The sequence below is a fragment of the Oncorhynchus tshawytscha genome, linkage group LG13 (assembly GCF_018296145.1).
Source record: "Oncorhynchus tshawytscha isolate Ot180627B linkage group LG13, Otsh_v2.0, whole genome shotgun sequence".
Classification (NCBI taxonomy): domain Eukaryota; kingdom Metazoa; phylum Chordata; class Actinopteri; order Salmoniformes; family Salmonidae; genus Oncorhynchus; species Oncorhynchus tshawytscha.
The window spans coordinates 59866955-59892697 of NC_056441.1; the positions used below are offsets into that span (position 1 = coordinate 59866955).

The following is a 25743-nucleotide window of genomic DNA, read 5'->3' on the forward strand; positions in this document are numbered from 1 at the left end:
AAAGCGGTGTTAGAGAGGGGTGGTGGACAGTGCAGGAGGTGGGGAGAGGGTAGTAAAGCGGTGTTAGTGAGGAGTGGTGGACAGTGCAGGAGGTGGGGAGAGGGTAGTAAAGCAGTGTTAGGGAGGGGTGGTGGACAGTGCAGGAGGTGGGGAGAGGGTAGTAAAGCTGTGTTAAGGAGGGGTGGTGGACAGTGCAGGGGGTGGGGAGAGGGTAGTAAAGCAGTGTTAGGGAGGGGTGGTGGACAGTGCAGGAGGTAGGGAGAGGGTAGTAAAGCGGTGTTAGGGAGGGGTGGTGGACAGTGCAGGAGGTAGGGAGAGAGTAGTAAAGCGGTGTTAGGGAGGGGTGGTGGTGGGGGTTGAGGTCAGGGCCAAATTATGGTGTAGAAATTGGGGGGTACAAATAGTAGACAGAGAGTCCATGGGGTCAATTAAATAAATACAAATTCAAACATTTCCTGCAATTCTAGACAGTTTGACATGACTTATTATGCCTCTCTTTGGTATTTTGAGGGGTATTTTGAGTACACAGTATAAGTGGAAAGATAATTGGAAGGCCCCCCAGAAAAATGACTAACCTGCATTTCAACCCATTTTGCCTTGGGGCAGAGAGAAAAATGTGTAGTTTTGTAATGCTATTCTACACATGTTGCCATGAGGCTGAGAGAAAATGTTGCAGTTTTAAAGTAACTGTGTGGCTACCCAATGAGCATGAGCGACCCAATATGCACTGGGTCCATTCTTAGCAAGGTTCCGTCGGCCACATAGTAACGAATGACTTTGTTTTGAAAACTACGTTTCTCTAGGTGGCTATGTTAGCGTCAACTATGGGTAGCTATCACTAGAGTTTGGACTTCTGTTAACGTTACGACATGATGTCCTTGCTAACAATGGTGATCATGCCGCCCGTGATCATGCCACCCAATTCGCACAGGTTCCATATTGACAAATTACTTCTTTAAAGCTAAGCAAGCTGTTATAGAAAACTGTTTGTCAACAACCAGAAAATAACTAGCTGCTTCCAGGATGGGGGCGAAGGACACTGTGTACTTCCCTCTTTTTAACGTTAACAGAAGTCCAAACTCTTGTGGTAGCTACCCATAGTTGATGCAAACGTAGCCATGTAGTCATTCGTCGCTATGGGGCCAACGGAACCTTGCGACAAGGGACCCCTGTGCATATTAGTTAGCCCGTGCTCATTGGGTAGCCACAACTGGCCAGTGAAAATCTTACTTTTAAAAGTTCCTATTCTGTTAACTCATCCTCTAGTCGTATTTGTGGCCAAAGCATACATTTGAGAAAAAACACTGTGAGTGTGTGTGTGTGTTTCTGGCTGGGGTATAGCCAATAGAGGTTCTAGTGGTATTGAAGTGAACACTGCAGGGTGAAGGACATGCCACTGTCAGTTTTATGCTCCTGGGGCTGATGTGTGAGCATGTGCATGTTCTTGTATTCTGTGCTCCATTGTGTGTGTGTGCAAATCCTCACTGTTCAAAAGCACACATATGAAAGAGCAAAAGAGGTGTAAGGACCAACCAAATTCTTACACCTCACCTATCTACATTCCTTGACATTTGGATAGAAGCAATATTAGCTCACCTTCGGGAAGGGGCAGCAGTGTGATGGCCGTACTGAGACGGCCACTGCCCAGACTGACCAGATGGGGGCGCTCTGCCTGGACCTTCAGCGCCTTGCCACTCTCAAACAGATCCAGTGGCGTGCTCTACGAACAGAAAGGTCATAGACTCAATTATCATTGTATTAGCTCCATTTGGCCTCATATGGCAGTATAAGTTAATGATTGGAAGCAGACTTAATATCATCAAATGTTTTGGAAAAGCTAAATGGGGGAGAGAATAGAGACAACTACCCTCAAGCTACAGTTGGCCTTTTGACGAACCATTAATGCATCCCAAATGGATGGATGCTCCCTTTCACTGCAAAAGATAGTCACACAAAAATGTTCACTATCCAGACAAACAGCCATAACATGATATTATATGACCATGTTGGCTATTCAGAATGATCCCTTTCATTCCTTCTCAATTCATGAGAACAATATGTTTTAGTGCTGTTTTAGCAGCTACACTGGATCACAGGCCTACATTAAGGTTCATTTCATAGCCCAGGGACATCCAGCCTGTATGAATGTCTTCTCTGTGTGGTGGCATTGCTCTAGCTGACTGCTGGTGCTGTTTACATATCGCTTTATACAGAGAGAGTGTGAGCTGTGAGGGAGCCTAGTTATGCCCGCAGAGCAAAAACACCAGCATGCGGCTTTGGGAGAAGGAAACGTTGTCATGGTAACAGCACTCGCTGGAAACCACTGAAGCACTGCAATTAAGAGACATTACCTCCTGGAAGACATACATGAGCTAAACTGTGAAGAACCTCTTTGTCATCATCAGCATAGCATCTCTCTGAATGTATTGCACATGTGGGGTTTGCATTACATTTTTTGTCCAAATGAATTCATTTGATGCCAAGGCTACTCTAACATTGTACTGTAGAAGACTAGAGGGAGTAAAATGGTTGAACCCAATGATCATTAGCCCAATGTATGGCATGCTACTTTGAGTCTGTTGTATAGCCTTGATGATAATCTTTCTCGTTCACCTGATACAATCAACCCATCTGCACACCAAGCAGCGTTACGACAGACCATGAAGTCAGCCTCTCGTTTGGGTGGCAACCCATGGCTGTCCAAATAGGATGATCTACTTTCAATTAGATCGATCTGTTAAAGCTGGGCCCAGGAGAAGAGAATTGGGGAGATAGATGATAATAGCTTTAAGGCAAAAGCCAACTAGCTTTAGTGACTAGATGTAGTAGATGAGGGCCCATGAGTGCTTTGAGGGATAGTGCAATTACATTTTGGACTAGTAATAGGCCTAATCACATGCCAACATTTTGTAGCAGGTAGTGGTGATGAAATGTTGAAATGCCACAGGGTCTCTTTGTCATCAGGATGGTGTTCAGTAGGGACAAAAAGTTTTACCGTTGCCAATTTGTTTTGCTACAGTGTGCCCTACTGAACACAACCCCAATAAACCTTACTAAGACCTCTCTGAAGAGCATCCAAGTGTTTCCTGCTTGATAGGGCAAAGGCCTACTCTAACAAGTTCAGTCTCTTCTATCAGCCTCTCTTTGATATTTTACACTTTGATCTTATGCTGGTTTAATCATTGTCTCTCTCCTGCATGTCAGAATAGGCTACTGTGTTAGTGGTACCCAGCTGCAGTTTCCTGTGTGCTACTGCTCCCCTGTGGCACTCCAGAGTCAGAGTCTGAGTCTGTCAGAGTCTGAGTCTGTCAGAGTCTGAGTCTGTCTGAGTCTGAGTCTGTCTGAGTCTGAGTCTGTCTGAGTCTGTCTGAGTCTGAGTCTGTCTGAGTCTGAGTCTGTCTGAGTCTGTCTGAGTCTGTCTGAGTCTGTCTGAGTCTGAGTCTGTCTGAGTCTGTCTGAGTCTGAGTCTGTCTGAGCCTGAGTCTGTCTGAGTCTGTCTGAGTCTGAGTCTGGAGCCTGAGTCTGTCTGAGTCTGTCTGAGTCTGTCTGAGTCTGAGTCTGTCTGAGTCTGTCTGAGTCTGAGTCTGTCTGAGTCTGTCTGAGTCTGTCTGAGTCTGTCTGAGTCTGAGTCTGTCTGAGTCTGAGTCTGTCTGAGTCTGACTCTCTCTCTGAGTCAGTCAGTCTCTCTCTCTCTCTCTCTCTGAGTCAGTCAGTCTCTCTCTCTCTCTCTGAGTCAGTCAGTCTCTCTCTCTCTCTCTCTGAGTCAGTCAGTCTCTCTCTCTCTCTGAGTCAGTCTCTCTCTCTCTCTCTGAGTCAGTCTGAGTCTCTCTCTCTCTGAGTCAGTCTGAGTCTCTCTCTCTGAGTCAGTCTGAGTCTCTCTCTCTGAGTCAGTCTGAGTCTCTCTCTCTGAGTCAGTCTGAGTCTCTCTCTCTCTGAGTCAGTCTGAGTCTCTCTCTCTGAGTCAGTCTGAGTCTCTCTCTCTCTGAGTCAGTCTGAGTCTCTCTCTCTCTGAGTCAGTCTGAGTCTCTCTCTCTCTGAGTCAGTCTGAGTCTCTCTCTCTGAGTCAGTCTCTCTCTCTCTCTGAGTCAGTCTGAGTCTCTCTCTCTCTCTCTCTCTCTCTCTCTCTCTCTCTCTCTCTCTCTCTCTCTCTCTCTCTCTCAAATATCATATAGATTAGCTAACCATTATTTAAGAGCTCCTGAATATAAATGGTACTGACACCCACAATGAGTACTGGCACCTACATGTATTTCAGTCCAAGTCAAGCACTGCCTGGAGTGCCAGATGGATATTTTAACTAGTATTTGAACCCAGGACTCAGCAACACAGAGCCACACTAACAACAGGTGGGTACAGAGGTAGCTTGTTGTTACAGACCCATTTCTCTCTTATCTAGTTAGTCTTCAGGGAGCCTTGACATGCCACATCAGTGGACACAGTTATCCAGAGGGGAAAATGCAGCGGGTATGGTTTGACATTGGAAAAATAAAACCAAATTACATAGTACGATGACAGCCAGGATTTCGTTTTGTTTCCAACGTCACTTGCCAAGTTTTTAGTATCGCTCACACAATGGCCTCACAGACCAAGTGCCCCTCCCCATTATGAGAACACTCATCACAGAGTGGTAGTGAAGGGCAGGTTCACAAAGAGCGCATCAGCAGTAAGGAAGGAGGAAATAAAGACAGCTCGTTCAGCTCTTTGGGGAGGAGCTCATGGTTGGAGCGACAGTTTGATTGTGTGTGCTATGCTGCAGAAGTTTGGTTTATTTTCGGCGTGTGTAGTTTATAAAGTATTTTTTCAAATGCATTTCCCATTGAAGTTCATTAGAGCTGTACTATTATTGCCCTGCCAGAAGTTTTTGGGTGGACATTTTAGTTAAAAGTGAGGTTGCTTGTAAGTTGTGTATTGTTATTTGAACTGTATTGAGGTGGGGTGTATTAATGACATATGGCCGAGAAGACATATGTGGACATTTTTAAGGCCTTTGTTGTGTCTAAGAACACCCCCCACATTCAAACCCTCTGAACTCCTCCACTGGACGATTAATACATATTATTGCAAATCCTCTGTTGATGACTGGGTTCTTTCTTGTATGAAGTTGCTGTTCAATTGCTTTGCCATTAGTATTATTGTATGAGGTATTCTTGTTGGGGTTACCCCTGTGCTGTGATGTGGGTTTATATGGTGTGTATTCTCTTTTCTCTCCACTGGCTATCTGGTAAACAGGCTACACTCTAGGCAGTCTCATCTGCTGATGTGTGTGGGTCTGGTAGTAGTACTCTCTCTATTCTACTATTTTCCTTTCGGCATGGTTAATACCTGCCTGGCGCCTGAACAAAATCTTTCTTTACCCCTCTCTAATAAATACCGCTACAATACACACAAACTAGCAACGTTGCAGTTCTTGACACAAACCGGTATGTATGCTACTACCATACCACGTTACAAGGCACTTCAGTATTTTGTCTTGCCCATTCACCCTCTGAATGGCACACATACACAATCCACTTCTCAATTGTCTCAACGCTTAATCCTTACTCAACCGGTCTCCTCACCTCCCCCGATTGAAGTGGATTTAACAAGTGACATCAATTAGATATCATAGCTTTCACCTGGTCAGTCTATGTCATGGAAAGGGCAGGTGTTCTTAATGTTTTGTATACTCAGTATATATATATGTATATATATATATATATACACACACACACACACACACACACACACACACACACACACACCTCACCTGTAACACCTTATGGGTCTGCCATCCGCGTTCAGGCAAGTTCCTGTTCAGACTGTCCATATCCACTGCGTTGTCGATCATGCCCTCTGACACATGAAGATCCTATGGAACAAAACATGACATGACACACCTGACACACCTGTGAGAGGATCATCTAAGAAAGGAGACTAACAGCGACGAAAGGATTCAAAGGGCTTCTGCCGTTACTGACTCCTGCTGTTTACAAAAGGCAACATGAACACTTAATCTACTCTTTGTGTCTCTGTCTTCAGTCAAGTCTCGTCTTATGTGGCGTTTATACTGTACATGCACGGTTCTATACATTGCAAGTGAAAGACAAGGGTCCAGAATGTTTAACCAGGCATGGCCAATGGGACTGTGAAAAGTCAGACCCTTCAGCCCCTCTCAGCAAGGATGAGTCAGTAATGTGATTCATTAGATGAGAACACACACCACACACAGGGAGACAGACAACGTTTACGCACAAATAATGCTGATGTCCCCTGTTATAGAACTCAGCCAACACACACATACAGTACCAGTCAAAGGTTTGGACACACCTACTTATTCCAGGGTGTTTCTTTATTGTTACTATTTTCTACATTGTAGAATAATAGTGAAGAGATCAAAACTATGAAATAATACATATGGAATCACGTAGTAACCCAAAAAGTTTTGAACAAATTGTACTTGAGATTCTTCAAAGTAGCCACCCTTTGCTTTGATGACAGCTTTGCACACTCTTGGCATTATCTCAACCAGCTTCATGAGGTAGTCACCTGGAGTGCATTTCAATTAACAGGTGTGCCTTTGTGGATTGTCTTACTGCATTTGAGCCAATCAGTTGTCTTGTGACAAGGGTAGGGGTAGCACACAGAAGATAGTCATATTTGGTAAAATACCAAGTCCATTTTATGGCAAGAACAGCTGAAATAAGCAAAGAGAAATGACAGTCCATCATTACTACAAGACATGAAGGTCAGTCAATCCGGAACATTTCAAGAACTTTTAAAGTTTCTTCAAGTGCAGTCGTAAATACCATCAAGTGTTATGACGAAACTGGCTCTCATGAGGAACAGGAAGACCCAGAGTTACCTCTGCTGCAGAGGATAAGTTCATAAGAGTTAACTGCAGCTCAGATTGCAGCCCAAATAAATGCTTCACCGAGTTCAAGTAAGACACATCTCAACATCAACTGTTCAGAGGAGACTGCGTGAATCAGGCCTTCATGGTCAAATTGCTGCAACGAAACCGCTACTAAGGTCACCAATAATAAGAAGAGACTTGCTTGTGCCAAGAAACACGAGCAATGGGCATTAGAACGGTGGAAATTTGTCCTTTGGTCTGAGTCCAAATGTGAGATTATTGGTTCCAACTGCCGTGTCTTTGTGAGACACAGAGTAGTTGAACAGATCTCTGCATGTGTGGTTCACACCGTGAAGCATGGCGGTGTGATGGTATGGGGGTGCTTTGCTGGTGACACTATCTGTGATTTATTTAGAATTCAAGGCACACTTAACCAGCATGGCTACCACAGCATTCTGCAGCGAAACGCCATCCCATCTGGTTTGCACTTAGTGGGACTATTATTTGTTTTTCAACAGGACAATGACCCAACACACCTCCAGGCTGTGTAAGGGCTATTTGACCAAGAAGGAGAGTGATGGAGCGCTGCATCAGATGACCTGGTCTCCACAATCATCCAATCTCAACCCAATTGAGATGGTTTGGGATGAGTTGGAACACAGTATGAAGGAAAATTAGCCAACTAGTGCTCAGGATATGTGGGAACTCCTTCAAGACAGATGGAAAAGCATTCTCGGTGAAGCTGGTTGAGAGAATATCAAGAGTGTGCAAAGGGTGGCTTCTTTGAGGAATCAAAAATATATTTTGAATTTTTTTAAACACTTTTTTGGTTACTACATGATTCCATATGTAGTATATAAAGAAAATGTAAAAAATAAAGAAAAACCCTTGAATGACTGGTACTGTACGTACGAACACACAAACACCCACACAAACATACGTGGGCACACGTTCACACACACACACACACACACACACACACACACACACACACACACACACACACACACACACACACACACACACACACACACACACACACACACACACACACACACACAGGGTGATCTCCCTGAGACCTGACACATCCAGAGGAATGCATAGCAGCCGCCTTGCGTCTGTCTGTCTGTCGGTCTGTGTCTGTCTGCCCTCCCATCAGTCTCTACTACATCCACCCCTCTCTTCCACTCCTCTTATCCCACAAATTCTTTCTCTCTTATTCAATGCTTTTTGGCTTGTCCACAGAGTCGGCCCACAACAGATTGCTACACATACTTTTTCATGTCTATATTTGTAGACGTGTTATAATTGACCAGATTTGAGAGTGAGTGTATGTGAGACTAAGAAAACACGTATGCATCCATTATCTTCAAAATTAGAGGCTTGTGGGCAAATTTAGTTGAGAAAACCACAAGCAATGTTAACCAACCCATATTTATAGTCATCTTTGTACATTTAAGTGTCTTGGGTGGAAGTCTTCTCAGAGTAATTAGCATCCCTAAAATGTTGTGCAGGGTTGGAAAATGTGTTTCTGATGCATCCCGATATACAACATAGATTCAAATGGTCTTTATCATTAAGTTTATCCTGTTGTCATGATAGAACTCAGTCAAGAAATTAGCTAAAATATCTGATCTATCTATAGAAATGACAACAGGGAAAGGGAAAGTGGGATACCTAGTCAGTTATCCAGCTGAATGTTCAACTGAAATGTGTCTTCCGCATTTAACTCTGAATCAGAGAGGTGCGGGGGGCTGACTTAATCGACCTCCATGTCTTCGCCCAGGGTCAAACATAAAAAAAACACTATGATCAGAACAAAACACTTTCAATCTACGTAAGTTATATTTTACATGACCATATATACTAAGAAACTACTATATGTGAGAGACCCAGTAACCTCATGATATAGCCATCACGTCCCTTGTCATATCTCACAGTGTAGTTATAGGGCGATCCAATAATTACCTTTCGCCAGTTGTCCAGCAAATACACGTCCTCCATTTGCGAAATGATTCTAGCTCTCAACTACCGAGTGAGCGAATTAGAGCTTCCTTCAAAGCTGCTACAGTCTCTACTACCTGCCAGCAGCTCTACCTACTGGTGTATCGTCTACCTCAACAATCACCGCTGATTCGCTACCTGCTCCCATTTACAACACGAACCTGTCTGTGCTTGCTACACTGAACTAAGCCCGCATTCCTGCCTGGCAGCCACAAGCCCTGATAACAGATGGAGATAGGAATGTATAAAGGACAGAGAAAAATAGGGAAGGGAAAAGTGAGAGAGGAAGAGAGGTGAGGGGTAGAAGTAGCCTTTAGAGTGAGTTGACCATGAAGCAGACACAGTGTATATTAACACTATTAGAGAAATACAAACATGCAACAACTCAGAGAGAATAACTAGGCAATGTAGGTCAACTGGAGAGCTGGATAGAACATACAATAGGCCGCTGTCTAATCCAATATATCTCTGTGATCTAGTCTGGTTTGATCTGATTCCAGCCCCTATTCTCAGCCAGTTCCCACCACATGCCATCACATTCATCAAAGCCTCATCTCTCTCTCGCTCTCTGTCCAAATACTGTTGACAGCCTTTTCTCTATCGATGCGCTCTAAAGAACCAGCCCACTGCTAACTACACGCACACAGATTAAAGGGGCAACAATGCAAAGAATGGCGGCCTGGAGTCACTGCTATAAAGGCAGGCGTTGTTTTCAAATGAGCATGCATGGATCTTTCCCTCACACATTAAGGAATATTTGTTGATGGGGATATGAGTTGGAGAGCAGAAATGTTGGAGGGAAGGAGGGAGCTTGTGGCTTGCTGAAGGCATGCGGGTATGGGCAATAGTCCCACGACTGTCCCGTGAGTCAAACAAATCAATCACTCAGACACGTTGATGACAATCTGGGAGAAGTGTGGAAAATTGGTGAATTTGGGAATTTCTTCCCTATTTTCGTCCCCTAGTCAAGACAGGGAAACTCCTAAACAGCAGTGGTAGTGTAGAACTGAACGTCCTCGACTTAACAACAAGATATGACCTCCTTAGACATCAAGTCATGTCATGTCAAAAATCCTTTTTAGGCCTTTATACTGCATGGAGGAGGAGATTCCTGTGTCAGGGGTGGGTGTCAGAAAGAGCTACATGAAATGATGCCTTCATTTAACCACAGGGTTAACAGTTGGATATATAGTAACGCCTCCGCTCAAACTACGCTCTGGAATATCCTCTCCCTACCATCCAAAATCAGCATTTGCAGGTTTTATCATGCATATGAATGCACGTGGGACAACATTCTCCACAGATTCTCTACCCATGGGCATGAATTTCAAATGAAGAGACGCTTTGTGAGCTTCCAAAATGCTGATGCATCTGAAATAAATAGCTATTAGAATATAAATGAATAGTCTCGTATGGTGTCCTGTAGTTCCAGGGTAATGATTGGCTTCCTGTTCCTTCCTACCCAGAGGATTACACAACACTGGCATTAGAACTGAGGTGGGAGAGAGAGAGAGAGAGAGGGAGAGGATGGTATTTTCAATGGCTGGTTTATCTTCCTCTGCCAGCTCTGAGCCCTGCCTCCTCCACCTGGTGATGAACCACCTTGTTCTAATCGTCTCTCTCGTGACACCAAATAAACTCCCTCACTCCTTTTCTTTCCCCACCCCACGCACGCACACGCGCACACACGCACGCACACAAACACACACACACACACACACACACACGGGTGTTACTCTAACTGTAAGAGAGACATGAGAAGAGCCTGATCGCAAAGGGGAGGAAATCAAATAAGCCAATGAGGACATTTGACTGTTACTCATGAGGTAATGTTACATTTACTGTTGAATAAACAATCGATAATTTCAGTTACAAATGCCATATCTGCTCACATGACTGTTTTATCCTCATCCTTTTAGTTTTTGTTCTCAAAATAAAATATTCACTGTCTCTATAATCTGTAAGCAATCTCTCCCTGAGGCCTGATGTGTTTCTCACCCGGAGATGTTTCACTGAGATAACATCTCGGAAATCATCTGTTCTAATATTCACACTAGCATACTACCTAGAATGAAGCAATCAATTATTGGGCTTGCTGGCATGGACATTGACACTAAATGGCCTTGTTACAATATCAAAACTAGCTTACCTTCTAGAATGAAGCAATGTATTGGGCACATATTGTAGCTAAGTGGTATGTTAGTATGGACACTGGAACGCCAACATGTCAGGGAACAGGTTAGAGAGGGGAGGACAGTAGGTCTAGTAGTAGGCACCATGTGCAGCCTACTATAGGAAACCAAGTGGCTGCACATAAATACTTAGCATTTCAAAGAACATATGATTATGGCAACAATTTTACTCTGCAATGTTCCTTAGCTATTCACAACTGGATGTGGCTGGAGCCAAATAGCACCTTCTGTTTTTAGGGCCACAGAAATATAGCAAACAACTGTGGGAAGAGGTCCAGCATGCATCTTTTAGGCAGTCTTTACCAGATACCGTAAATCAGATTATAGAAAGATTCATGCAATATGCACAATACGGGGATATTGATACAAGAATACAAAGCAACAAAGCAACAGTAAACATGTCGTCCCCCACACATGATGTTGCGCCCCCCTTGGGCCAATCAGTGTAATTTTGTAAATGACGGATCTCTATGGCAACGAATATCCTTGACAGATTTATATGCATTTATGTGCCAGACCACGAACATGTGAATTTATATTGGTCAGTAACGGCCATTTTGTTTTAGGTACTAGTTTGGAAAGTAAAGCGGGGCATGACCTTTCGCATTTTCTATCACGTGTTATAGCGCCACCATCTGGCCAATCAGTACAATTTTGTAAACGCCAGCTCTCTATGGCAAGACACATCATTCACCCAAGTTTAGTCCAAATCAGGCCAGTGCTGTCTGAGATATCGTGTGTGACAAACAATGTATGTACTAACGGACGGAGACAGAGCCACAAATCGACAGAGACGATTTCATTGTGGGGGACAATCATACTACTTTATGTGATCGAACCAAGTAATATATTGAGGGTTACCACAGCCATTGCATCACAAGAAAGCACACAACCTACTGAAACAAAGTGGTATTAGAAGTCTAGGAGTTGGGACCAAACCTGTTGCCACTGAAAACAAATACAACACAAATAACTTCCATGGTTACTACATGAACGTGATGAAAAGTCCTGCTGCACGTTGTTGTTTAACTTGGTCTGGTTTTCACTCGGTGGACTAGTAAACTACTGGTAAATTCCTTATAACACACAACATAAAGCATTTTCAAACAACATTAGAACCACATTGAGGGGTTAATTTAAAATCTGTCTGAAGAAAGAGTAATAAATAAAGAGTTTATGGTTATTTTGCTTACTGCCGTTTGCTAGAGCAAAATGTCACACTTTGTTGCATGGAATGCAAAACAGTTCAAAAAGTAGGTTTAGCTCAAAACAAGAACTAAATTTATGAGATGGAAGGAGAGGCAATTTAAAATGTGGTATTGCGAAAGTGCCCTTCTGTGGTAACACCCTTCCATGGTCTATCACCCAAACAAAGTTTCTATTTTCTCCGGCTGAGAATACAGTACACCATACAGTCGTGGCCAAAAGTTTTGAGAATGACACAAATATACATTTTCAAAGTCTGCTGCCTCAGTTTGTATGATGGCAATTTGCATATACACCAGAATGTTATGAAGAGTGATCAGATGAATTGCAATTAATTGCAAAGTTCCTCTTTGCCATACAAATTAAATGAATCCCCAAAAAACATTTCCACTGCATTTCAGCCCTGCCACAAAAGGACCAGCTGACATCATGTCAGTGATTCTCTCATTAACACAGGTGTGAGTGTTGACGAGGACAGGGCTGATTGAGTTCGAATAACAGACTGGAAGCTTCAAAAGGAGGGTGGTGCTTGGGATCATTGTTCTTCCTCTGTCAGCCATGGTTACCTGCAAGGAAACACGTGCCGTCATCATTGCTTTGCACAAAAAGGGCTTCACAGGCAAGGATATTGCTGCCAGTAAGATTGCACCTAAATCAACCATTTATCGGATCATCAAGAACTTCAAGGAGAGCGGTTCAATTGTTATGAAGAAGGCTTCAGGGCGCCCAAGAAAGTCCGGCAAGCGCCAGGACTGTCTCCTAAAGTTGATTCAGCTGTGGGATCGGGGCACCACTAGTACAGAGCTTGCTCAGGAATGGCAGCATGCAGGTGTGAGTGCATCTGCACACACAGTGAGGCAAAGACTTTTGGAGGATGGCCTGGTGTCAAGAAGGGCAGCAAAGCCACTTCTCTCTGGGAAAAACATCAGGGACAGACTGATATTCTGCAAAAGGTACAGGGATTGGACTGCTGAGGTCTGGGGTAAAGTCATTTTCTCTGATGAATCCCCTTTCCGATTGTTTGGGGCGTCCGGAAAAAAGCTTGTCCGGAGAAGACAAGGTGAGCGCTACCATCAGTCCTGTGTCATACCAACAGTAAAGCATACTGAGACCATTCATGTGTGGGGTTGCTTCTCAGCCAAGGGAGTGGGCTCACTCACAATTTTGCCTAAGAACACAGCCATGAATAAAGAATGGTACCAACACATCCTCCGAAAGCAACTTCTCCCAACCATCCAGGAACAGTTTGGTGATGAACAATGCCTTTTCCAGCATGATGGAACACCTTGCCATAAGGCAAAAGTGATAACTAAGTGGCTCGGGGAACAAAACATTGATATTTTGGGTCCATGGCCAGGAAACTCCCCAAACCTTAATCCCATTGAGAACTTGTGGTCAATCCTCAAGAGGCGGGTGGACAAACAAAACCCCACAAATTCTGACAAACTCCAAGCATTGATTATGCAAGAATGGGCTGCCGTCAGTCAGGATTTGGCCCAGAAGTTAATTGACAGCATGCCAGGGCGGATTGCAGAGAGCTTGAAAAAGAAGGGTCAACACTGCAAATATTGAATCTTTGCATCAACTTGATGTAATTGTCAATAAAAGCCTTTGACACTTTAAGAAATGCTTGTAATTATACTTCAGTTTTCCATAGTAACATCGAACAAAAGTATCTAAAGACACTGAGGCAGCAAATTTTGTGAAAATGTATATTTGTGTCATTCTCAAAACATTTGGCCACAACTGTACACAAATCACTATACAGGTAACTGCCAAAATAAAGGAAACACCAACAATTGTCTTATTATTGCCTTGGCATTGATTCTACAAGTGTCTGGAACCCTATTGGAGGGATGCAACACCATTTTTCCTTGAGAAATTCCATCATTTGGCGTTTTGCACCTCTCCACCGCTCCATAATCCCCCATAAGCATTCAATTTGGTTGAGCTCTAGTGACTGACACACACACACACACACACACACACACACACACACACACACACACACACACACACACACACACACACACACACACACACACACACACACACACACACACACACACACACACACACTTAAACCCCTATGCTCATGAGTCACCTCTTTCAAAGTCACTGAGATGTCTTGTTCTAGCCATGGTAGACAAAATAATAGAAAACATTATTTTCATACATGACCTTAAGAATGAAAGGATGTTAATTGCTTAAGTAACTCAAGAACCATACATTTACTCAAGTGTTTCCTTTATTTTGCCAGTTACATGTACATTAAGTGCCATGAGTATAGCTCTACAACTCACAAAACCAACTTTAATTTTGAAGTTTATTTATTTAGCAATTATTTCTTAGGTATTTCTAAGAAGACCAAATGCAGGATGGAAGATTCCACCCCAAAACTCTATTTTGATATTTGTTTCATTAGTCCATTGTTGATATGGTCCTAAAATGTTTTGTCGGTCAGCAATCAAGTTTTCAAGATATATACAGTGCAGTCGGAAAATATTCAGACACCTTGACTTTTTCCACATTTTGTTACGTTACAGCCTTATTCTAAAATGGATTAAATTGTTTTTTTCCCTCATCAATCTAGCTCTGTCAGACCATCAGGTTCTTGGTCACCTCCTTGACCAAGGCCCTTCTCCCCCATTGCTAATTTTGGCAGGGTGGCCAGCTCTAGGAAGAGTCTTAGTGGTTCCAAACTCATTCCTTTTAAGAATGATGGAGGCCACTGTGTTCTTGGGGACCTTCAATGCTGCAGACATTTTTTGGTACCCTTCCCCAGATCTGTGCCTCGACACAAATCTGTCTCGGAGCTCTACGGACAATTACTTTGACCTCATGGCTTGGTTTTTGCTCTGACATGCACTGTCAACTGTGGGACATTACATAGACAGGTGTGTGTCTTTCCAAATCATGTCCAATCAATTGAATCAATTGAATGTACCACAGGTGGGCTCCGTTCAAGTTGTAGAAACATCTCAAGGATGATCAATGGAAACAGGATGCACCTGAGCTAAATTTAGTCGCATAGGAAAGGTGAATACTTATGTAAATAAGGTATTTCTGTGTTTTATTTTTAATACATCTTCAAAAATGTCTAAAAACCTGTTTTCGCTTTTTCATTATGGGGCATTGTCTGTAGATTGATGAGCAACATTTTTTATTTAATCCATTTTACAATAAGGCTGTAACGTAACATAATGTGGAAAAAGTCAAGGGGTCTGAATACTTTCCGAATGCACTGTCACTTTCAAAATACAGAAATACAGCCGGTAGGATTTTTTCCTTTAATGCTTTTTTCCTGCAAATATTACGATTGATAATCACAAAATGTTGATGGGAGTGATTCCCTCATCCCCCCTTCCTTTCACCTCCAGTGACCTCTGACCTTAGTAGCTGCTTCTCCGAGTGTTAAAAGGGCCTGACGCCAAACCACTCCTCTACCTAACCACTCCTCTGGCTTAGATCATGCTGTTTAACATGGGCTGATTGCATCATTACGATCATTAGGACAGAGGCTGGAGATGACTCACCTACCCAGTGGGCACCTAGGACAGGCAGGAGGGGTGTATGTCCTAATATGTACACCGTACAGGGTGCTAAACAGTGAACAGCATCAAAGGCTTCCCTCCCTACTCTCCTTCTCTTTAGCACCAGCGAGATACATGACTGTTTATTATAGGCCACAGAAAACAAAGGGAATCTGGAATAGGCAGTGTAAAATGCCAATCAGGGTCAGTGGTTGGGGTTGGTCAGTCTAACATAGTAAAAAAGAGAATCTCAGTTTAGACAATCTTCTTAACTGGATAACTGGCCTCACAAGTTTGGATTTATTTAGTGTTTCACGATTCATTGTAACGCCATCCAAAGCTTTCAAAGCATAACAGAAATCTAAGAATGGATTAATGAATAGCATTGGTATACGGGATACAGCCAATGGATGTGGCCTCCCAGACAGAATAAATGGTTTCCACTTTTGCACATGGCTAAAAGTGTTGTTTATGGCTATATGTTTAGTGAGCAATGCACAGTATTTAACTCAAGTTATGGTCGCCATGTATAGCTAAAACTGGCCAGTATGATGGTACTTCCTTATAAAATTCTCCATTTAACAAGCAAAATCTTATGAAAGCACCTATGAAAAACCTTATTGTAAATCAGGCAATAATTTAAGAAAATAGACCTTGAGAAAGTCAATAGATGGACTTGTTGTGTGAACTGTGAACCATATAAGAGATTGTATCTCTTCACGGAAGGATCAAGGAAAAACAGAGTGACAGCAAGAGGAAGATGATGACAAACCAAGGACAGCCAGAAGACTCAACGGTCCTGTGCCACTATATGTGGACATCCTGTATGGCCGACAGAGGCAGCTTTTCCTGTTGGGCTGAGGCCAAGGCCAGGTCCAATAGTGGCCCCCAGGTCTGATAGTGGCCCCCAGGTCCGATAGTGGCCTCCAGGTCCGATAGTGGCCCCCAGGTCCGATAGTGGCCCCCAGGTCCGATAGGTCCTCTGTCACTTTCTTATAAGGAACAGGGGGATATAAGGGATACAAGGATCTCTGTGTGTAGTTCAGGGAACACGTCCAAGAGATCAGGATGCAACAGACAAAAATGCAAACAGGACATTTAACATTTGCTAACAACAGATGCAGATGTTTTAAACATTAAATTGGAGATTTGATATGCACAATGATCTCTCAACTAAATGGTCACTTGCGCTTCTGATGCCGAGTTACATATTATAAAGTGAAACTATTTCTGATTTACAATGAATCGTTCTGTAGGATTAATAGGAGTGTCGAACCAACCGACCACATGTTCCATAAGCAGCTAAAAAAAACACAGGTCAGAATGAAAATAAAGCAATGATATCAATATTGACATACTCTGCATTGCCTGGAAGAGTTTTTGGCATTCTTTCCTCAGCTGATGGTGTGGTCTAAACACACAGGCTCAGTGCCCTGGCCCAGAGCTATCCGTTTTGGACCACAGCCACTCTCTGCTGCAGGCTAAACACACCACCTGCTCCACCGTGGGGAACAGCAGAGCTACAGAACACAGACTCACAAGATCATCATACCCTTTGTGAAAGCCGTTGAAGGTATGACACTTTAATTAGTTAAAGCATACCTGTGTCATAATGCTTTAGAACTTATTTGTGGCCGTTATTCAGTCAATTGTGATCATTATCAGATAAAAATTGTATTTGCCACATGCGCCAAAGACAACAGTGAAATGCTTACTTAAAAGCCCTTAACCAACAATGCAGTTTTAAGAAAAATAAGTGTAAAAAATCGAAAATACAAATAATTAAAGAACAGCAGTAAAATAACAATAGTGAGGCCATATACAGGGGGTACCAGTACAGAGTCAATGTGGAGGCTATATACAGGGGGTACCAGTACAGAGTCAATGTGGAGGCTATATACAGGGGGTACCAGTACAGAGTCAATGTGGAGGCTATATACAGGGGGTACCAGTACAGAGTCAATGTGGAGGCTATATACAGGGGGTACCGGTATAGAGTCAATGTGGAGGCTTATACAGGGGGTACCAGTACAGAGTCAATGTGGAGGCTATATACAGGGGTAGGCCAGGGGGTACAGAGTCAATGTGGAGGCTATATACAGGGGGCACAGGTTAGTCGATGTGGAGCTAATTGAGGTAATATATACATGTAGGTAGAGTTAAAGTGACTATGCATAGATAAACAACAGAGTAGCGGCAGCGTACAAAAGGTGGGGGTACCGGTACAGAGTTGATGGGGGCAATGCAAATAGTCTATATACAGGGGGTAGCCACTTGATTAGCTGTTCAGGAGTCTTATGGCTTACAGGGGGGGTAGAAGCTGTTAAGAAGCCATGTAGGTAGAGTTAAAGTTTGGACATAGACTGGGGGGCGCAAATAGTCCGGCCACCTTGATTAGCTGTTCAGGAGCCATGTGGTAGCAGAGAGAACAGTCTAGGACTAAGGTGGCTGGAATCTTTAACAGTTTTTAGGGCCTTCCTATGACACCGCCTGCTATAGAGGTCCTATACCTCTGTGCCTTGCGGTCGGAGGCCGAGCAGTTGCCATACCAGGCAGTGATGCAACCAGTCAGGATGCTCTCGATGGTGCAACTGTAGAACTGTTTGAGGATCTGAGGACCCATGCCAAGTATTTTCCTGAGTGGGAATAGGCTTTTTCGTGCCCTCTTCACGACTGTCTTGGTGTGTTTGGACTATGATAGTTAGTTGGTGATATGGACACCAAGGAACTTGAAGCTCTAAACCTGCTTCACTACAGCCCCGTTGATGAGAATAGGGGAGTACTCTGTCCTCCTTTTTCTATAGTCCACAATCATCTCCTTTGTATTGATCACGTTGAGGGAGAGGTTGTTATCCTGGCACCACACGACCAGGTCTCTGATCTCCTCCCTATAGGCTGTCTCATCATTGTCTGTGATCAGGCCTACCACTGTTGTGTCATTGGTAAACTTAACGATGGTGTTGGAGTCATGCCTGGCCATGCAGTCATGAGTCTACAGGGAGTACAGGAGGGGACTGCGCACGCATCCCTGAGGGACCCCCTTGTTGAGGATCAGCTTGGCGGATGTGTTGTTACCTATCCATACCACCTGGGGGCGGTCTGTCAGGAAGTACAGGATTCAGTTACAGAGGGAGGTGTTTAGTCCCAGGGTCCTTAGCTTAGTGATGAGCTTTGAGGGCACTTTGGTGTTGAATGTTGAGCTATAGTCAATGAATAGCATTCTCACATTGGTGTTAATTTTGTCCAGGTGGGAAAGGGCAGTGTGGAGTGCAATAGAGATTGCATCATCTGGGATATGTTGGGGCGGTATGCAAATTGGAGTGGGTCTAGGGTTTCTGGGATAATGGTATTTGATGTGAGCTATGGCCAGCCTTCACTTCATGGCTACAGACGTGAGTGCTACGGGTCTGTAGTCATTTAAGCAGGTTCCTTAGTGTTCTTGGGCATAGGGACTATGCTGGTCCACTTGAAACATGTTGGCATTACAGACTCAGTCAGGGATAGGTTGAAAATGCCAGTGAAAACACTTGCCAGTAGGTCAGCGCATTCTTGGAGAATACATCCTGGTAATCCATCTGGCCCTGCGGGCTTGTGAATGTTGACCTGTTTAAAGGTCTTACTCACATCAGCTACAGAAAGCGTGATCACACAGTCGTCTGGAACAGCTGATGCTCTTATGTATGCTTCAGTGTTGCTTGCCTCGAAGTGAGCATAGAAGTAATTTAGCTCGCTGGTAGGCTCATGTCACTGGGCAGCTCGCGGATGTGCTTCCCTTTGTAGTCTGTAATAGTTTGCAAGCCCTGCCACATCCGAAAAACGTTAGAGCCAGTGTAGTACGATTCAATCTTACTCCTGTATTGACGCTTTGCCTGTTTGACGGTTCGTCGGAGGGAATAGTGGGATTTCTTATAAGCTTCCAGGTTACAGTCCCACTCCTTACATTCTGTGATTATATAGTCATTATTATTATACAGTCTTAAGTCTTAAAATGCATTATAGCCTCTTCATGAGACATATTACAAGGCCAATATGAGTGACTGTATGTTATGTGACTAATTTCCCACCCAAGCACTGACCTCACTGAACAACTCACACCAACAAATACTGAAACTACAGTGAGCAGCTCAGTGGATAGAAGAGGGACACTATAATTATCGGATTAACATTTCCATACAAAAATATATCCTTCACATGCAAAAACACTTGTTGTCCGCAATCTACTGCTATCTAATAAATGCATGACCAGCATGGCAAGCTTGACTAAAACTAAACCCCTGGCTTAAATGCAAGTGCAACCGTTAGGGAGTGAGTCATTCTTTCTCAGGCTCCGATATTTCCCTACTACCATTAGGGGATAGGGCAGAGGGACTTTGAGAGTTAGAGTGGTATTCCCTGGTATTCCCTGCTATTCCCTGGTATTCCAAAAGCAGGTCATTGCTCAAAAGTTCCGTTGACTTTGGCTGTTTGTTTCCCAAAGACACGGAACTCTACAGAAATTCCTGTGCTGGTCGGCACAAAGAGCTCTTTTCAATGTCCATAATCCCCCAGAGGAGAGAGGGAATGGACTAGGTGACTGGACCCTCCTCCACTCCACTGGGTTACAGGGCCCAGCCACCCCATACAGTTGCCCCACCACACATGCTGATACAGACAGCACATGGCCAGGGAAACCCCCAGGGAATTATTGGACAATGTGTGTGAGAACAGAGCTGACCGATAGCCTTTGGGAAGTAGCAACTGATATCGTAACCACATGATGTAAAGAGAGAACGAGCGAGAGAGAGTGAGGGGGAACCATGTTGATTAGTATACACATCTGGTCTCCAAATTCACCATTTCTACTTTGCATTTCCACAGTCCAACTGTTTTTGTTGTACAATGAGACATTAAATGACAATCAGTTACACTACGTTAATCTAAGCTCAGCCAATACATGCCCTTCTGAGCATGTTTCACAACATGCCAACTATGAGGCTCACTAAAGTATCAAATGTTTTCCTTATTCATTTATCTATCGCCACAATTTAATCTCTATGCTCCCACTTACCTTCGGTACAACCTGGATTTTAGTTTGGGGATTTGACGGCAGAAATATTTTGAGCCCAATGTTAGCTGAACAGAGATAATGCTCCATCGCTCAGGTCAGTGGGCAGAAATGCTGGTGCCATGGCTTACTGGATCCTCAAAACAGACTATCCCTGGACTTGCTCCTATGGTATACACAGAGTTCCTTCTTCTCCAACTGAAAATTCTCCAAATGTAAACGACAGCAGGCAAATGCAATACTTCTCTTTCTCCAAGCGAATCTAAAAGTCTGTAACTCTATACCAGCCAGGTGACGTTTGGCTGAAGTGTCAACTGGTGCCACCTGCTTTGGTGCCAGGCTGTGCCTCGCCAAAAGTCCTTTGATAGACTCCTTGGTCTATTCATTAATCTTGCAGTCCCCCTTTTTAGAAAGAGAAAAACAGACAAAGAGGAACAGCGAGCCAGGAATTTGAACGTGGTGTTGCCAGAATAAGCTGAGTAACAAGTACACAAGGCCCTGTGTGTCAGTGCAACAAAACAGCAGCCACACTCCCTCCTTTTAGGAGTTAAAAGGCAACCCTTTCACACAGTATGTTGCTTGTCGAGAGTGTCACAGACTCATCCTCTCCTTTCTCCTTTTGACTCTAGATTGGTCCTCCTCTTCCTCAAGTGGTAAATGTCAGTCAGTTACAAGAGAGAGGTCTTCACAAATGAGTTCAGAAATCCATAGAAATGTCCAACTCAAACCCAGTCCGGTGTGTAGAGGAAAAAGTATTGCTTGTTGTTGTTGCTAAGGACAGCACTATGGGAAGACAGAGTAACAGGGAAGAGGTGGAAGCAGGGTTGGGGTGGGGAGGAAACGACAGTGTGGGATATATCCCTTTAATTAATGGAAACCGATCCTCTGGATGGATGGACGGACAGCAATCCTCTACTCCCCCTCTGCTACATTCAGGAATCTCCTTCCCAAAACAAGTATATTTCTAATTGCTCATATTCAGATATTCAGAATCACAGATTCCAACCTGATGAATATGAATCGAAAGCCTGCAATATATCATAGTAATGTGGTTCTTGTTTTGGACAAGCATCCTGTGTTCATGTGTATTCAACTGATGTGGCCTATAATGAGACATTTTCCAGACAAGTAGCCAGAGAGAGAGCGGTTTCCTTGGAGAAAATGACAACAGGTGCACTATTCAACTGCTGTAAATGTCACCAGTGCCTCACATGATGACATCATCTCATTTGGACTGCCAACCATGTGTTACCATGACAACACATTTGGAAAACACCCCAACCATCAGTTTGGCTTGTTCTCATATATATAGGACCAGTAATGATGATGATCAGCTAATTTTGGGTTTCATTCATTGTAAACTAACTACCGCCAAACAAATCTGTGAATGCTAATATGGTCAGTTAGCAGACGCTTTTATCTAAGCAACTGTGTGTATATCTGGACCAAGCAGCAATGGAACCCACAACCCTGATGTTGCTAGCACCATGCTCTACCTCACTGAGCCATTGGAACCACCAATTTGAAGAGAACAATGTGAAGACTGATGCTGAGCTCACTTTCCAAGGCCTTGCAAACAGGCAATAACCGACTATGAAATAGAAAAAAGATTGCAAAGGACGATTCGGGCAGAAACTGATTATCTCTTTGTTTTGGATGAAGCGCTTGCCTCGAGGCGAGACATAAAAGAAGAAGAAGAGTGAAGAAAGGAAATCACATGAGGAAAGAGCTTTTAGTAGAGGTCACCCAGTCTGCAGCATCTACAAAGACAGGCACCGCCTGGTAGTGTGTGAAGCCCAGATATTGCAGCTGTTGGAAAGGCCTGAAGTCCCAGCCTCACACAGCCATTTATAACAATAACACTCTCTCACAGACAGGCATCCTCACAGCTTGGGAAACTACTCATTAGATAAAAGAAAGATAAATATGCTATATGACAGGTAGTCTCTATTGTATACAACATATAAATATATATCCCTCAAAAATAACCTATTTGATTTGACCGTGAAGAAGGACAGGGAAGTAAGGCTCTCACATTCCGGGAAGCCAACAGCAATAAGCAATGGGGCTACCGAGTGGCGCAGCGGTCTAAGGCACTAAATCTCAGTGCTAGAGGCGTCACTACAGACACCCTAGTTCGTATCCAGGCTGTATCACAACCGGCCGTGATTGGAAGTCCCATAGGGCGGTGCACAATTGGCCCAACGTCTTCCGGGTTTGGCCGGTGTAGGCCGTCATTGTAAATAAGAATTTGTTCTTAAACTGACATGCCTATTTTAAATAAAGGTTAAATAAAATAATGAAATTAGGAACAGGTCAGTCAAAGTACACACATTAGAAGTCGGACTGGTGGAACAACACAGTCACATTTGATGACATGGCCCTGATTGGTGTGTGAACATAACAAAACAATCTTCCATAACAAAGGAGTTATTATTGCAGTTTAAGTCAATGTCTAGAGAGCATTTCCCTGTCTGCTAGGCCCCCATTACGTGTCTGACCCACTGCAAAACCACTCTCTCACTCCCTCTATTTCTCTCAATAGCATCCACTGTTTGAGGGGTGGGAAGAAAGAAGAAGGGACGAAACGTGGCAATGACTGTTGCCTTTGTAACGGGTCTGTGCCCTCTCTCTCTCTTCCTCTGTCTCCCCCCTTTCTCTGTCTCTCTGTCTTTCTCCCTCTATCCTTCTGTCTCTCTCCCCACCCTGATAAGAGAATCTGCAAAGAGACTATGAGAGAACAGTTAGAAGAGGCAGAGGTACACAGACATGATCATTGTCTGTTGGTCTCCATCGTAGCCAACTAGCCAAACAATACCTAGTTAATCTGCCCTGTAGATCTCAGCTTCCAGTGTGCAGACTCAGGGGAGGACAACCTAGGCTTGTGTTGTGTCTGTCTGAGGCTCTGATAAGCCATGGCCAGTCACAGGACCCACTCCTGTAGGTTGGCATTAACACAAACAACCAGATGCTATCCAACCAATGATATCCAACCAAGAGTGACTATACAATTCCTCCACAATCTCAACCAATTATAACATTTTGTTATATATTTAGTTCAGTTTGTTTAAACCCCTTATAATTCAATAATAAAGTATCACAAGAATAACAAGCGCATGATCCACTCATTAGTTAATTCATTCATGATTCTCCCTCCTTTTAAACCAGCAACATATAATACAGAATAAACTATATTGAATAACATGCAAATAGACAAACTCATCAATGAACCTTTAGACTACTGACAGATCTACACATGCAGCCAACACAAAGTGAGTAATGTGTCTCACCTGGAGTCTTTCATACACCACTTCTCTCCCAGCTGATTGTCAGTCTGAAAAAGTCAATCCTTCTAACAAAGCAAGATGGAAGTTTACTTTACCTAAGGGCAAGTTTCCAGTAACAACAAAAGAAAAACAGCAGGACTTAGCAAACACACAGCTTGTCACGTAGAGTGCACCACTGTCAGTCTTCTTCATGTACAGCAAAACCCAAACAAAAAAATCCTGGATGGAATCCAAATAGAGGGAGAGGTGCAGCAGGAGTTTGTTTTTCTTCTCCCCTGTCCTGAACACACTCTCTCACATCACACTGTCATGACAAAAAGAGGGAGAAAGCAATGTGTCCTGTACTCTGCTCTGCTGACACAGTGTGTGTGTGTGTCTCCCTCTCTCTCTCTCTCTCTCTCTCTCTCTCTGTCTCTCTGTCTCTCTCTCTCTCTCTCTCTCTCTCTCTCTCTCTCTCTCTCTCTCTCTCTCTCTCTCTCTCTCTCTTCTCCTGTGCTGTGCTGTCAACCACTCCTAGCAGGACACAAGGCAGTCATTCTTCTGGCTAAAGAAATCCTGACTTGTTCTCACAACGCCTACAGAAACAACTTCACCTTGAGTCACTAGCATATTTTGGAGGAGATTAAAATTACTGTAAGGTGCTGGGACTTTTCATTGGACGAGAGCAATTTACTCCCTACTCTCTTAGAAAAAAGGATTCCAAAAGAGTTCTTCGGCTGTCCACATAGGATAACTATTTTTGGTTCCAGATAGAACCTGAAACCAAAAAGGGTTATTCAAAAGGTTCTCCTATGGGGACAGGCAAATAACCCTTTTAAGTTCTAGATAGCACCTTTTTTCTAAGAGTGTAGAGGGGCAGCAGCTCATATAACAGGGCAGTGACTGCATAGTGTGGAGTGGACCTCCACCTTTTCTCAAATAGTCATAACATGAGAGCTAGATATAATTGTGTTCTTTGTGTTCTTAGATATGTCCTGAACGGCTCAGTCTCTCTGTCTCTACACCGAAACAGAACCCACGAATGCATTCAATGAGTTATTTTGACCTACTGCGTTCCTGCATTTTAATAGCAGATGCTTCACTTCTTCAACATAAAATAAACAAGTCTATTTCTTCCTTAAACTCTTATATTGTAAACTCTATATTTTCTGCAGCTCATTTGGTTGACTGAGTCAAACATGACTGAAACATAGTAAGTGGGGAAATCAGCATATAATACAACAACTAGCTGGGGCAGTTACTAATCACATAATGGCAATGTCTATTATTTTCAAAGTGAACGTAAACTGCAGACGTCTGCTGTTTGTAGATGCTCAGAGCCTCAGACTCAGAGCCTCAGACTCAGAGCCTCAGACTCAGAGCCTCAGACTCAGAGCCTCAGTTGTCATAATTGGTTCAAGCTGTCATGGCTGACCTAACCAGAGATGCTGCTGCTTGTCAGCCTGGCTCTAACACAGACAGAATACAAAACACGCCAACAACATAGCCACAGATATAGCTCATATAGCCTCTGTAAAAGCACATTATTTTCCTGATTTAAAAATACTGTATATATATATATATCAAAGTGAAATTCAATGAAAGATGGAAAAGCATTAGCAGGTAGGCAGAAGTGGGTCAGATATTTGGAAAGCCCGTATAACAT

At 43.4% G+C, this 25743-nt stretch overlaps 1 protein-coding gene across 15 annotated transcripts in view; it reads right to left on the reverse strand.

The window, feature by feature from the left end:
* The window catches only part of LOC112265394 (pleckstrin homology-like domain family B member 1), a 101494-nt gene extending 77037 nt beyond the window's left edge, over window positions 1–24457 (reverse strand). For 8 of the 15 annotated variants that reach the window (XM_024442653.2, XM_024442650.2, XM_042296062.1 and 5 more), the window contains exons 1-3: window positions 8801–8950; window positions 5747–5848; window positions 1597–1720 (exon numbers count right to left, since the gene is read on the reverse strand). In XM_024442653.2, the coding sequence (XP_024298421.1) occupies window positions 1597–1720; window positions 5747–5848; window positions 8801–8836 (262 nt within the window). In that variant the 5' untranslated portion in view covers window positions 8837–8950. Of the gene's footprint in view, window positions 1–1596; window positions 1721–5746; window positions 5849–8800; window positions 8952–24101 lie in introns of those variants that run through there. The other 7 variants (XM_042296059.1, XM_024442645.2, XM_042296058.1 and 4 more) reach the window with 3 other exon arrangements.
* Between the last annotated feature and the right edge of the window lie 1286 nt (window positions 24458–25743).